A 16,667-nucleotide genomic window follows, 5' to 3' on the forward strand; every position below is an offset into this window, starting at 1 on the left:
AGAGAAAGGACATGTATTTATTTTGCAGCTTATTTTAATATTTATAGGTCAAATTCAATGGAAAATTCATACTTTCTCGGCTAGTAATCACACCAGAGCTGGCTATAAATATTCAACTGGTATTTTTGTACGGTTGCTGTCGAATTTTGCGAGACCTTTTCTACATTTGTAACCGTGTGGTAGCATTATCATATATTCCAAAAACTTCAGTGTGTTGAAACGTTATAACACTGAATCAATGTTGATTTAATTTATCTTCAGGGGTACTGTATTTGAATTTCATGAAGGACGCGTTTGAAACGTAAGATTTTTGCTCTGAACGAACTCTAAATTATTCTCCTGTACAGTGGAGCCAACTAAATAGATTTTTAACAAAAGCTACTGTCACCACAGTTGGTTACTAAAGTTGGCTATCCTTTCATTTTATTAGTCCCGTTGTTTTTTTCTTCATGCAGTTGAGAACGGAGTATGGTAGTGTGTAGTTAGTAATCGTCTGTTGAGTTAAATATGGCCAACTTAATTTTTACGTGTGAGAGTTTATTAGTGTTTTTGACGGTTTATTTGAGTATATATAGCGTTTCTTCTAATATAGGTGAGTCGTCTTGTTTTTAAATTTTTACAAGCCTTTGCCAGTTTATTTTTCTCCCATGTCCCAAATTACATGTGTGTTTCTGTTACCTGTTGCACATTTTTATTTTATATTTACTGTAGAACTTTAGGTTGATATTCTGGGAAACTGCTACGAGTTTCAGATGAATTATTTCTAAATGAGTGAACTATTTCTTAATCAAATATGTGATCAATTAGTAGTAGGGGAGAACCCTATTCTGAATGATTTGACTTGATATGATATTGAAAGGAAAACAAATATCTTTCCTTAATCCAGTGTTCACTCTTGTTCATGTCTATTGGAGAAGTTATACTACTACAAGTGTTTCGGATTGTGTCCCCCAAGGATCAGTACTGGGACCGTAATTATACATTTCATATAGAGTCGAGTTCCTTGACCTTAATCAGGTAGCCAAGATTTACATGATTCCAACACACATAATTGTAATACAGTCCGAAAAGATCAGTTTCATTTGACGAAATCTCAAAAACAAAATAGACTTGAGTATAATTATCTTACTGTAGAATTATAAGTCTCAAAGAAAGAAAAAACAGAAAAAAAGGTCTTCTGATAAATCACTTTTTCTTTGTCAATTAATACTTACCTACATGGTGAAGTGAAAAAAAACGGGATTTGGTTAAAAAACTTTGATATCTTTCAAATTTGAAAAAAGTTTTGAAAAATAGGAGGAAATCTCCCGGAACTGTAGGACCAATATTTATAATATTCCCAGATGTTTGAAAATACATCCTGAAATCATTATAAATATGACTATGTCACTGATATACACTTTTATCCGAAACATATTTGTCACTAATTTCAGCTTATCAGTAGCAGACGAAACGTCAGGTATAAAACCTGACATCGGACAATTTGTTAAGACAACGCTCGTGAAACCTACACACATGACCGTACAAATAATTTCAAATTCAATTCAGAGCAAGGAAAGAAATTTCTGGAAGTCGGCATAAATATAATTTCAGTGACAGTTTATTTTTCAAATCCTTCGTTAACTATTTATACTCGTAAAACTGGTACAAGAACTGATATATTTATGGCAAAGTTTATTTATTAGGATTATATTTATGAGCGCCATAACTTTATTATCGATTGTTTCTCTACTGAATGTCAAATTAAAGAACCGTAGTTTGATTATCCCAGAATATTTTGTTCTTTTGTTATTCTCCTATCCATTGAAATGGATATGTTGTTGCAAAAATTGGTTTCATTTACTAATTTTTTGTTTGGATGTCGTTGAAATATTCGATTTGTTCACCAGTGGAGTTACAGACTTTCTCTGTAGAAAGAACCGAAATGGTAGAAACACAATTGAATCAAAATAAGCCAAGTTTGGTATTGCGTGTATTCAATGGTTAGGAAATTAAATTTTTCATTATTATATGCAGCTTCTTTGAACTACCTCTTGAACCAGAATACTTTATTTTGAAGTGAAATTGACAGATGAAACTTTCAAGATGGCGACTCTGAATTCACTTGCCACTCTGAATTCAGTTGCCATTCATCACAGCTGATCACACAGACTCGTTGGTGATGAAGATGAAGATGATGATTAATTAATCAATTAATTGATGGATGTAGCCATTTACTACGTGGTAGGAAATCATAATGAAGAAAAGAGAAATTAAACTTTCTATGTTTTTTACCACTTTTATTTGTAACTAACGTTACTGCTGTTTCGTCCTATAAGGACATTTTAAAACTTATACAATAATCAATTGATTATAAAAAATTAAATTTTTTGAGCATTTAAAAAAAATTATTTTCTTATAAAAACAAGTATTCTACTTTAAAAAACATACACTTATTCACATGCATGATATTTCCTGAACTTTTCAATTAATTAGGTTCAATGAATTAAAAAAAATAAAAAAAATATTGTTTTTGTCAGATTAAGCGAATCCCTCTAGATAATCGTCAGATTATGAAACAGCACGTCTAAAACATAAAGATGAACGCGCTTGAGTATTTCAAAATGGCGAATCTTTTTTGCACATTACAATAATTGCCGCGAATTTGCGTCAGATCGAAATCGTCCGATTATTGAATGAGAGCTTTTTTTTGTTGCACTTAACACCCCGTTAGAAAATCTGACGCGCTCGATTAATACATTTTTTTCTTTTCACTTTTTACCTTTATGTACAACCACCCACATCATGCAAACGATCAGATTAACATGCCAACATTATTAAAAATACGTAGAACATTGATGCTATCATTATCTGACGCGCTCGAGTATGTCCATGCAACAGTATTTTTTTACATATTTGAAAATCTATAGCAGCTTCTCCCACCGATGAAAAGGTATATATTATATAACATTTTTTTTTTCTTCTTATTATCTAAGCTTTGCAACCTAATATGTCTCAATGACGCTCGGGTAAATCCCCATTTTGCATCGTGGGCTTCCCTGCTATCACACATATCAAAATAAAGTATTCATGCATTAATTTCATTATCCCAAATTTCAATTTTTTGAGTTGACCCTTTCAAAAAATATAAGGGGGGACATTACAGAAATGCACTGTATAATTCATTAATGTTTTGTGTAAATTGGTTGAAACATGACTATGTTTACAAACTTCCCATTTTAGGTAAGAAGCTGTGTTATCGGAAAAAGAACACTACCAACTTTGGAACTTGATTTCGATCTTGGTAACAACAATAGAAACACAATAACTATTAGTTTTATAATGATCATATTCTACGCATAAGACAACGTGCACCAGTTTGTTTCAATTGTTTCAAAGCGCAGTTTATTATAAATTACTCAAGTATTCTCTAATGACTTTTAATTATTCTTGCATGCCATTATATAAATTAGTATAAACTACTGGTAAACATTAAAATCTCATTTAAAACTCAAACAGCGTGCGTGGAATTATTACAAAACGTAATGAATTGTAAGTTAAATCTAGGAAAAACAATTACATGACATTTTTTTCTAGGAATTACACCAAAATTCACCTTAATAATGAATCCCATGCTTCCAATGCCCACGTGCAAATTGCGATTCAATTGATACGTTGTCTACTATTGAAAGGTCAAGAAGTCATGTATCTACATATACAGGGTGTTAATTAAGTATGTACCATAAATTTAACAGACGATTCTTTAGGTAATTTTAAGACGAAATGTTCATATAAATATGGGTCCGCAAATCCTTCGTTCTCAAGATACAGGGTGTTGAAATAAAAATTAAAAAAAAAAGATATTCATAAATATCTTGAATATCCTTTACCTAATTTTGTTGTAATTTGGCAATGGTATTTATAACATTAAGGAGCTAATTTAGCTCAGCCCGAACTAGATTCAATTTATTAAGCCCAGTGGCGTCTTGAGCGGGATTTGAACGAATATTTTTGACTTAAAAATGTACGCCACTGACTTTTGTGTAATTTTTATTATTTCTTTGGATTAAGTAATTAGAAATACAACTTTTTTGTCTCTTGAATTTTTTTCGTATCTTGCTTAGTTTTTAAGAAAAAAAAGTCGACCTAATTGCATATCCCTGGACCTCACAAGGAATAATATGGGGAATTAAATGTTTCTTTTGGAAATTATTATTTTTACAATTTTTCATTTCTAATTATGTAACAATAACAACACCCTGTATCTTGAGAACGAAGGATTTGCGGACCCATGTTTATATGAACATATCGTCTTAAAATTACCTAAAGAATCGTCTGTTAAATTTATGGTACATAATTAATTAACTCCCTGTATATGTCGCTGTAACTCAAGGATATTCAACTGAATACCTGAATAGTGCATTCAATGATTTTATCATTCAGATCGAAATCGATATTGAGACTATTCACCCTTTTTCTCTGTAGTTATTTAGTTGTTTCAATGAGTCTACATTAAACTGTAATATGTCAGTGAATACTTATTCGAAATAAGCATAATTTGAATTAGTGCACTTTTGCCAACGCAACACAAGTCGAATAATTCAGTCAGCAAAAATTGAGTGCTCGGGATTCGATGAAGTCGATGAAGGTCGCTTTTACCTGTTCCTGATTGGCAAAGATTCTACCGGTTAGAAAGTTATCGAAGTGCGAGAAAAAATGGTAGTCTGTCGGCGAGAAGCCTGGGCAATATGGTGGGTGAGGCAATACTTCGACGCTCAATTCGTTCAATTTACAGACGGTGATTTGTGAAACGATGCGGCAATTTTGCTTGTTAACGGATCCATTCAACCAGAAATAAGCCTCGATAAAAATGTGGATGTTCCTCCAACTTTGTCAGCGCCCATTCACCAAATGTTAGACGTTGTGGGAGGTTGTGTGGCTTCAATTCTTGCACCAGCTGTATCTTACAAGGTTTCACACCCAAATCCTTTCGCAAAATTTTCCACGTAGTGGAGTAACTGAGGCCCAATTGCTGCGAACTGCGGCGAATCGACATTTCACGGTCATCGCGAACACTGGCGGATACAGCCACAATATTTTCTTCGTTCCTTACTATACGTATGCATGTCGGTGGGGTTTAATGTCCAATAATGTAAACTAGGTTCGAAATTTAGTCACAAGAATCCGAATAGTAGGCCGACGAAACGGCCCATGAATTGGAAGAAGTCCACGGTGCACTTTCTTCACCGATCATGAATTTTCATAATGGAATTCAATAATTTGCAAGCGTTGTTCATTCGTGAGTCGATCCATGGTTAAATTATAGACCAAACTGAACAAGTTTGACAATGACACAAGGCACGATTCACGCGTGATCTGTCAAAACCAGTTTTGCCAAAAAGATGCCAGCAAAAAAATCACTCATTACTTTCACGGGAAGTGAAACTCTTAGAGTGTCTTAAGGATTTTCATGTAGTGCTTGTGTTTTGTCCTCAAAAGAAAACAACGCTGAACATTGCGTTCATTATTACTATCAATGCCAAATGCCTGGTTATTTTTCGGGCTGTTTCGGTTCAATTTGCTGAGACAAGGCTAAAAAATTAAATTTGAAAAAAAATGAACAGCTTCAATGTACAGAGAACAATGTACCACGACATTGTAGAACAAATATTTATTGAGATATGAAGCTACAAAAACACTTAAAACGGACAACACTTTTGAAACAGCGTAATATTATGGTTGAATTATCGTAAGAATTTTGAATTTGCAACAAATATTTACTCTCAATTCAGATATATTATTAGATTGCACGGTTAATTTCTTCCATTGAAATTTTTTTGATTATGAACAATAGACATGATTAATACAAGTGAGATCATTAGTTGAACTTCAGTTGTTCATATAACGTTCTACATTTGAAACAATAGAATCAGCTCATCAGGGTTTGAATACTTACTTTTCTCTGAACGTGATATGAAGATAATTGCTGATATATTATCTCGAGTGTGTATTTTTATCATTGACACTCTACTCTGTTATTGGTACTTATTAGTAAAGATTCATTTTTCATCTGATTCTTTTTTGGTTGTTGATATATAACTAGGACTAGTTGTTGCACGCGGCTTCGCCCGTGTAGAATTTGGTTTGTCTCATTAAGTTTCGTGAAGACCATTTTACACAAATAGTTTTTATTTTTGTTAACCCAAAACTTCAGTTTTCCAACTTCAAAACTGACAAAATTCAATACAATCTTTGAACCCCTATTTTTTCCACTTGGGGGGTGGAAATTCCTGCTTCCCTTTCTTGATGCTTATCAACGCTATACAAAGAACCTACCTGCATATTTCAAGATTCTAAGTTCAGTAGCTTCGGCTGTACGTTAATATAAGGGCACTAAGTAATGAATGGCTTCGAAAATCGAATTATGTTACCAATAAAGAAATTCACAGAACTAACACAACCATCACCGTCGTCTGCCCGCGTTCGTGTCGCGTTCTCGGCGATGGCGTTTCATTGCTTAGACTGCCCCTTTACCCCCGCGCTTCGTCCTCCGTCGTCCTACAGTAGACGCGACGCTTAATGGCTTACTGCGTTGCGTCAAGTTAATCTTATCATGATAACTTTTAAACGTTGAGTGTGTGTAACTAGAATCACGTAATTATTTATTCTCATTTAGTGGATTTGTGATTATCTGCTTCACTCTGTTTTTCTCGGTAAGTATAAATACTACATTTTGTAATAGAATTCTGTTAGAAACTGAAAGTTTCTTATACGCCCTAGAAAATATATTGCAAAAACCATGTACCTGCACAACGACAAATGCAATTTGGACAAAAATAGTTTTTGGTAGAAATTCGTCTAGATGATATTCAGAATGGATAAATACTTTCTTTGTTTCAGAAAATGTCATTTTAAAACCAAAAGGCTCTCACAGAAGAGAAATTACTGCTGTTTTTGGAAAATGACGATTTATCAGATATCGCCGTTTTGTCTGACGATGATTTGGGATGGGATGAGTCGGAAAGTCAGCATGCTGACTTTATGGATGAAGGAGGACCTGTTGATGATCTGGAGAGTGGGATTGAAGCCGATGGACAAAGTGATGGTGGCTTGGATGGAGTAGCGGGGCCATCAATGGTGGGACCAGCACTGTCTACAGTGGAGCAAAGCCTGTCAACGGCAAGACCAGGACCAGTACCCTCAACGGCAGAATCTGTGCCGCTCACGGCGGGACCCAATGTAAATGAAACTAATTATGATGAAAATTTTTATAACCAGCACAATCTCACCAAAAAAGGAGATATTGTGTGGGTGGCTCATGCACAATATCAAACCAGATTTGTCAAATGGCATAATGGAAATGACTCAACTGAACTTGTAATTGACTTGCCTAGCCCAGTAGATTTTTTCATACGGCTGGAGAGAGTGTTAGCTGGAGAGAGTGGTATGATTTATGATTTCTTCATTTACCAAGGATCAACCACAGAAATGAACCCACTCTATATGCACTTTGGCGCATCTGCTGCTACAGTTATGCAGCTTTCTGATCGAATTACCGAACCTAATCACGCCTTATTTTTTGACAACCACTTCAGTTCTTATAACTCGTTTCAGTACCTTTGGTCAAAGTCAATATTTGCAGTGGGAATAATAAGATGGAATCGTTTTCGTACTCAAAATTTGCCAAATGATAAGGATATGAAAATGAAAGGGAGAGGAATTACGAAGTGGTACGACAATAAATCGGTCATCCTGGCCTCAAATTTTGTTGGTATTGGAGAGCAAGATCTCTGTAGGAGATTAGATAAAAGAATAAGGAATATGTTGAAGTGCCTAGGCCAGAAGCAGTAAGGAGGTAAAACAGCAGTATTGAAGGTGTGGATAAACATGATTTTTGGTTGAGTATCTACCGCTCTTACGTTCGATCAAGAAAATGGACAATAAGGCTCATTTTCCACGCCATAGATCTGGCATTAGCAAACTCATGGTTGGAATATAAAAATGAAGCTTCAAATTTGGGTCTTCCACAACAAAAGATCCTAGATTTACTAGCCTTCCGTCAGTCTGTGGCTGAACATCTCATACTTACTAAAACACCCCCAAAAAGGGACAGGCCTTCAACGGAACTTCCCAATGATGACATTGAAAATAGATCTCAAAGAAACAGATATGAGTCTAGACCTCTGAAGGATTCTAGATATGATGGATATCAACATATTGCAGAATATGATAAAAAAAAAATAGCTCAAGATGTAAGTTGGAAGGGTGCAAGGAAAGAACACATGTTTACTGTAATAAGTGCCAAGTGCATATATGTTTGCTGAAAGACAGAAACTGTTTCAAAAAATTTCATAGTCGATAGTTACTCAATTTCCAACTGTTTTGAACAATAAAATCTTTCTTTACAATAAAAACAGTATTTTAGTTTGAAGGCGTAAACTGGATTTGTCGTTCTGGAGGTAAATGTCCTAAAAACTGATGGGAGGGGGTAAATGTTTTTTTTCAACTGAAATATGATTGTTGATCCTTTATTAAATGGGTGAATCTATTAAAATAATTTTACGGCATTTTTTTAGACAAGTGCCAGTGAAAGGGTTAATACTTAACCTAAATATTTAATATTTTTTATTTTATTTAATTATATTTCATTATGTCCTGTATATAATATATATATATATATATATATATATATATATATATATATATATATATTATGTATGTATGTATATAAATTATACTATTTGTAATTACTTTTTATATGTATCCGATCAAGATTTTATCTGACGTATCCCATCTATGTGATGTGGCACAAAGGATAAATAAATTCTATCTATCTATCTATATTACGACCAAAATTACACAAAACGTTTGTAAATTGTAGTCTATATGTTATATTCCAACAAGATTGGCCGTCGAGGTCCTACAAAATGGCCAGCCCGCTAGCCAGATTTGACACCTTTGGACTTGTTTTATGGGGCTACTTGAAGCATAAGGTGTACCTGCAGATAATAATAACTATTTCTAGAGATTTTGACGTTACTGTGTTCGAAAATGTTCGGCGTGAAATATCGGATAGACTGTTCATATGTCAAGAATTTCAGGGCAACCATTTCGAGCATTTTCTGAACTGACCTCAAGCTTATTACCTCATATTATGTAGTTAAATGTCAATGTATTCAGGCAATTATTGAAAGTTCCGCCATTTTGTAGTAGTGGAAGACATTGACATTCTAGGGTTGTGAGCATTTATCAGGAGCATCAAAAAGATATGTCACAAGACACCCCTTTCCATTGAATTTTCTTTCCCAGATGGGATGGGGGCATGAAAGAAATGCACTGTAGTATAGATCTCGATATAATTGACACATCTGTTTACATATTTGCTACCACTGTATGTACGAATACATTCAACTTCGAGTTGACATAAACCAGAAAATGAGTAAAAAAAGCAATGTTTTTTATCAAGTATTACTCATAATAAACCTATCATCATGCAGAGACCGGTTCAACGATATTTTTCACTACTGAACGTTTATTTTTAATCCACTTCCACTGAATATGAGGATTGCCGGGCTATTGAAAAGAATTTCGTTGTCTGTCCAATTCAACGACCTCTCAAGGTTGTCGGTCTGAAATAATTTTTGCAATTTCAGTTTAAAATTTCGTTCAATTAACCGCGATTTTCGAATCATTAGATGGTGACTTGTTTATCCTCTATTTTAGGAATAGTCTTATTATAGGTCGTTTGCCTCTTTCCTTCACTTAAAACTTCCAAACATGTTGAGATATTTCAAAATGACAGAAAATGTTTCATTCAAAGTATTGACAAAAACGCATGACAGTATAGCGGACAAAACTTTTGAAATAACCTAGTAATTTCTTCAGACAATACAGAAAATATTGCTAGTATAGTCGAAGTAAACGATATTGTGCATATTTGAAGTGACGGCACTCTTAGAGGCCAAAAAAACCAAGACATAGAAAGCCGAACTAGTCCACGTGGACTGTATACTTTTCGGTTCGTATTGGATAGTTTTTACTAACAGAGTTTTATGATTGGCTGAAGAGTCATAAAATTAAGTTTGAAGTTATATTACGGTGACGAATAGAAATCGGGGAATGTTATCGCCGTCGTGTACAGTTCAGGAACTGATCGCGATTTGAGTGTTGAAACTCGACATTTGTGCAGTTATAATTACTTAAAAATTTTGTTATCTGTTTAAAATATGGCGTCCTTGGACAAGTTCTAATAGTAATAACGAGTGTGATAACAACGCATACTTTTTCCAGTGTAGTGATTCCAATAGCGATGGTGAACAATGCGAAAAAGAGATACCAGTGAATAAGATTCGGATGCATTTGAATATTGAAACACAGATAGTATGTTTCAATGTATATAAGAATCTACATCTCAAGTTTGGTTGCGAGGGAAACAAACTTTACAAGCAACATCAGATTTGACCGAAATACCTTTCTCAACTGTACGTAAAATAGTCAAAAACCAACCTAATGAACGCAAGACGCGATGTGATACAGGATTACCAAAACCTTTAGATGTTTATCTGATAAAATCATTGAAAAAAACAATATACGACTGTTACAAAAGCAATGAGATTCCTACAACTGAAATCATAAGGAAGAAATTGAATACTTCCGGCGATAACGTGATTTAAAATAATAATCAAACGTCAAGCAGTTATGAAAAGCAGAAGAATAGTGGAATTGAGTAACAAATACTCGGAACAAATAACTAAATATTGACAAGAACAACGGCAAATTTTTTATTTGGACGAAACTTGGTATGACACTCACGACTCAGTTACGAATGGGTGGACTGATGGTCGAGAATGTGTACCTCTAACATGCCTGTGAACAAAGGATCGCTTTGAAATTATGTGGAAAAAAACTTGAGGACTGCAATGTTGACTATCATAAGAACATGGAAGTTAATATTTTCGAGGAATGGTTTGAAAACACATTGATCCCAAATTTGAATGCGAATAGTGTAACAGTTCTTGACAATGTTTCCTATCATTCGCGACAGTTCATCAAAGTACCGAATGAAAATTCGGGGAAAGGTAAAATAGAACGTTTTTTGATGGATAACAATTTGTATTTTGAAAATTACTGTACCAAAAACCAACTACTCGAAGTTTTACAGACAAAAACATGTGAAAAAGTGTATGCCCTTGAGAGTATTGCTGAAAAGTGTGGACACACCATACTGAGACTTCCCCCCTATTTTTGTGTTTTCAATCTCATCTAGTTGATTTGGGGAAAATTGAAACAAAGCATCAGGCGTGAAAATAATTTTCCAAAATTTGATAAGAAGGTAATAGAGAAAATTAAAGAAGGAGTATCTAATATTACCGAAGAAGACTGGCAGAAAAGGATTATAAAAGTAATTTCACTTTAAGAAGACTATATGGAGATTGAACACTTCCATATTAATGGTGGAAATAAATTCATTATTGATTTAAATGACGACAGTGATAGTAAAACAGAGAATATGGAAGAGGAATTATCACAAGCTTTCGAAGAAAGTTGGTGAAGTGTTTTTGAAGCAATCGATTGAATATATATATATATATGTGAGTAAGTAGTATTTATAAGTATTTTCAATAATAACCCTGTTATTTGAATCCCTATTTTCCCACTCACTTATATAAACGAAAAATTTATTATTATTTTATTATTATATTATCATATATATATATATATATATATATATATATATATATATATATATATATATATATGTGAGTAAGTAGTATTTATAAGTATTTTCAATAATAACCCTGTTATTTGAATCCCTATTTTCCCACTCACTTATATAAACGAAAAATTTATTATATAATTATATTATCATATATATATATATATATATATATATATATATATATATATATATATATATATATATATATATGAATAGATAAGTACTTTTTGATCATCCCCATATTGATTTCAATTTAAGAGCCACCGGTAGACAGCTGTTTCAGCCTATTGGGCATCGTCAGTACCGAGCAGGCGGTCCTCGATTGAAGACAAAATGAGCCGAAATCCATCTTCATTTCGTTCAGGTTTGGAGACCAGCTCCCCTACCCTTTTGGCTGATCATTGGCCTTGAGAGGGGCCAATGGGTACATGACTGATGGGTGAAGACAAAATGAGAAAAACCAAGAAAGTACTTGATAAAAATAGCTGCGTAAACACAAGCGAAACATAAGTGGAACCACCTATTGGTGTGACACCCAAGTCAACTTGCCAAGTTTTTATGTCAGTGTTGGTGGTTTGACCAATCAACCGACAACTGCGGTAGCAGAAATTTGGGAAGCTAACCTGAAATGCCATCGGAAAACGAATCCACATGTTTCTAGAAATGATATGAAATCTGCCCAGTATTGACGATGCCCAATAGGCTGAAACAGCTGTCTACCGGTGACTCTTAAATTGAAATCAATATGAGGATGATCAAAAAGTACTTATCTATTCATTTTTTGATTTTCATGGAATTATTTTCCAGCAGCTTGACTGCATTAACCTTTCTAGATTTCATATCACGAGATCTATCAACTGAAACCACAAATGTGCGGTTGGCTCCTGTTGGTGGCTCCGTGCATTTGTATTTCTATCTTTTGGTAACCAAGTGTTGCCCATCCTTATACTTGGCTGCACCATATTGATGATGGTGCAGCCAAGTGTAAGGATGGTGATGCTATGTCCGATATTAACTTCTGTTTCTATATATATATATATATATATATATATATATATATATATATATATATATATATCTATATATATATATATATATATTTATTTATTTATTTATTTATTTATTATATAGTTATTGTGATTTTTATATAATCGGAAATGATTATTGAATAACGAAATTAGTTAGCTCTCTAACTATATTATTGAAGGGGAGTTGTTGGAAGATAGGTTGCACTATATCGTTTACTTGAACTATACCTTTAGAAATAACACCCTATATCAACGTAACTTCAAACGGATACCTATGTTTTTTTATAATTATAATATACATACACGCGTGTAAACCCATTGACCTGCTACAAATGTTTACAACATAATGTGGTTGAATAAAGGTCTGAATCTATAGCTTGTCGAAATGTGTGGTGTCTGATTTTTCAGATTCCAAAATAGCTTTTCAATAGACACATGCAACGTTTACGAATGCAGAATATGTTGACATTGCTTTTATTTACAGATTTCATAACCGAAATACGACTTATGCTCAGCGGTAAAAGTGCGTTCGTTGCTCTCCAGAAAGACGTGTGCTGTTAGTGGGTGTTCTGGGTGTATAAAAACACTTCAAGATCTCGGTAAAAGTGAAAATCTTCGTTCACGTTTACGACCTCCTACAGATACTGAGGTAGAAAAGCAAATCGTTGATTTATTGTCAATAAAACACATGTACTTTCTGTTGTGTTTCTGTGGGTTATTTAATCACTTAAAACACAACTACTATTTCTCCATTACTTTACCATCATTGCATTTACTCTCTCTTGTTTCAGTATTAGATGGGCTGAAAAGTTTCTAGGTTAACGCACAGATGGCGCTGCAAGTACCAAATTCATATGATTTTCAGTTAAGCCTAACCTTCAAAAGACTTTTGTACAAATTTCACAGCTGTCGGATTATAAGTTTGTGGGATAGAACATTTTCAGTGGAGCAACTTTTGTTAGTTTGAAAAAAATTGATTAAAAGAAAATTTGTGTGTTGATGAAGCATTGCTTTTTGGCGAAAAAAAATACTGTTGAAGCCAAGGCTTGGCTTGATAAACATTATTCGGACCAGGAAAATCAACCGTTGAGAATTGGTTTGCTGAGTTTGAAAAATGTGAAATGAGAACTGACGATGATGCAGACAGTGGACGGCTCAATGAGGCTGTTATCGACGAAGGCATCAAAAAAGACCACAAAATCATTTTGGATGACTTCAAAGTGAAGTTGATCGAGATAGCTGAGGCTCTAAAGATATCAGGAACGTGTTGGACATATCGTGCATGAATATTTGGGTATGCGAAAGCTCTGTTGAAATTGGGTACTGCGCGAGCTCAGAATCTACCAAAACCAACAACGAATTGATGATTCTGGGCAGTGTTTGGAACTGTTCCACCATAACATCTTCAGCGATCATCAATATGACTTTCGGAAACAAAGATCAACCAAACTGAGGATCTAGAAGTGATTTCGATTTGGGGTGAAAGTAACCATGTTCAATTCAATGCTACAAAAACCCAGGCATCGGTTTTCTCCGAAAAGATAAATGTCTCCGAACCCAATATAATAATGTCAGTATAGACAACTCCGCTTTCTGCTTCGATGGGTTTGTTGGGCGTTAATATGTCTTGGCACAATCATGTCGCTGGAATTGCAAAGGCTGCTTCTCAAAAGCTTGAAACACTATTCCGAACCAGAAAACTGTACACACCTCAGCAACTTTTGATGCTTCATAAAGCTCAGATTAGACCTTCTTTGGAGTATTGTTCTTATGCATGGAGCTCCGCCCCGAAGCATACTCTGAAGTTGTTGGATTCCATCCAGAAAAGAGCCATCCGCTCATATAGAGACGCGAACATCACTTGCAACCTTGATAGTCTGGAACAGACAGACAGACATACATTTTTATTGATCATAAAATCACCAATTTACATCGGGTTGACAGGTCATAAAACTTAAAAATACAATTGGAAAATAACATTGCAACAGTAATAAATAATATGTCATATAGGACAATAGGTTAGCGTTATAATAAATAGTAAATGTTTTTGACAGAATAAAAAGAGTTCATCAGCTCATCTCAGTTCATATTGCAGAGAGAGGAAAATTCCTGAATGTTATAAAATGTACTCGTGATCAAAAACGACTAAAGACTATGTTTGAATCTGGCCAGTGGAAAGTCATCTTCGGGTCAGTCGGGATGGAGTCCAGCTCCTCTACCCTTTCGGCTGATTAATGGTCTCGAGAAGGACCAATGGGTTCATGACTGATGGTATGACGGGCTTGTTATAGTTTTCAAATCGTTTGGCAAAATCTCTAAGTACTGCATACCAGCGTAGTCTGGTGATTTTTTCTAACCTTTTTTCACCTTTTGCAGTCTGAATTGATTTTTTTGTCGTGTTTGGTAGCCATGAACGTCGCTATTAAGCTCAAAGTTATTTTTATTCTTGTAAACATATCTTATTAGTTTATATAAATAAATACCTGTGAAAGTTAATAATTGCTTTGTTCTGAATACTCCTCGGCAGGACTCACGAACAAAGGTTGGGCATTTGTCTCTCTACTAAAGATACTTTCACGGGAAGTTTTCAAGTGACTTGACACATTTGATTCCACCAAGAGCGGTACATATAAGAAATACGCGACGGACTGTGGCTGCTCATCGTTCTGAGGTTCAACTCAGTACACCTCGAACTTCACTGTTTAAGAACTCTTTCATTTGGAGAACTGTGTTTTTGTGGAATAAACTTCCTGGAAACGTTTTTCCAAATTTTCTCCAGCGGGTTGGCTGTCTTTGTTCATCTTTCATTGTCTGAACCACTGTGCATGCTGTTTTTGGCGAGTGCATTGGCTTGGGATGTGGGGGTTGAGCAAACCGGCCATCGGATGCCTGCTCCCACGTAGCCCGTATCCAGCGGGATTCTGTCATTCCCGCTGGATACGGGAATTACAGAATGGCTTGTGGTTCTGTTATTCCCTACCTGAATGGCATTCCAATGATAGCTTGATCCTAAGGTGTGTGTATCCGTGCCGGGAGGATGAATGACACTGAGCCTACCAGCTGTCTCTACGGAACCTTCGAGATTCAGGGTGCCCTCTCGTCATAGCAGCGCCTTGTCACGGTAATGCGATGATCTACCGTGATTTGCCTTCTCTCCCTAGCTACTCGTGTGCCTTTTATGGACAGAGTAAACTCAGCTTACGACTCCAACTGACATCCCTGTGAATTTAGATCAGGAGCGGGTCTACAGAGGAGGTGGATGTCGAGCTTCGACTCCCACTGAACTCCCTGTAAATTTAGATCAGGAGCGAGAGCTTCTCAACTCTCCAACTCCTGATCCAATAACTGAACCTAAAAAAAAAGTTTGGTAGTGCAGACAGGAAACGACTGAGTCGTCTCCTCAAGAGCTTGGTACTTTATGAAACCGCCTTGCCCCAAATCCTTGAGCGGCGTACGCAGAATCTGTCTCAGGTTTAGGGACAAACCCCTCATGAGCAGGTTAGCAAACGTTTGCGCTCAAGTGATGATTCACCGAAACCAGAGGCGAAAAAGCCCTGATCGGGTGAATCTAAGGCATCGTCAGGTGTAGCTGACGTTCAAAAACCCTCATATGGGAACGTTGTCGCGGGTATCAAGGTGGAAATCTTGCACTTCGACTATCCCATGATGAAACAGCAGAGCATATACTTTGTGCCTGCCCCGCTGGTGACCGAATCAGGTTTTTAGAGTTCGGCAGAGCCGTACTCCTGTCATCCTCCTGGATCCTGCGGGAGAAGGAAATATTAAGAGCAGATAATTGTTGGTTCACAGATGGATCAAAAGCACCTTTCAGTTCTGGTGCAGGTGTTTTCAGTTGCAGACCCAGGACAGAGTTATCTACCTGCCTAGGAACTTATGCTACTGTATTTCAAGCGGAAATCTAAGCTATTGAATTGTGTGCG

General features: G+C 35.4%; 1 protein-coding gene across 1 annotated transcript in view; it reads left to right on the forward strand.

The window, feature by feature from the left end:
* Positions 1-434: 434 nt before the first annotated feature.
* The window catches only part of l(1)G0289 (plexin domain containing lethal (1) G0289), a 49,446-nt gene continuing 33,213 nt past the window's right edge, over positions 435-16,667 (forward strand). The window contains exon 1 of the mRNA XM_074174864.1: positions 435-592. Within this exon, the coding sequence (XP_074030965.1) occupies positions 508-592 (85 nt within the window). The 5' untranslated portion in view covers positions 435-507. The remainder of the gene's footprint in view (positions 593-16,667) is intronic.

Source organism: Leptinotarsa decemlineata, unplaced genomic scaffold, assembly GCF_025532065.1.
Source record: "Leptinotarsa decemlineata unplaced genomic scaffold, Ldec_3_MD MMD2_tig00000882_RagTag_RagTag, whole genome shotgun sequence".
NCBI classification, from domain to species: Eukaryota; Metazoa; Arthropoda; class Insecta; order Coleoptera; family Chrysomelidae; genus Leptinotarsa; species Leptinotarsa decemlineata.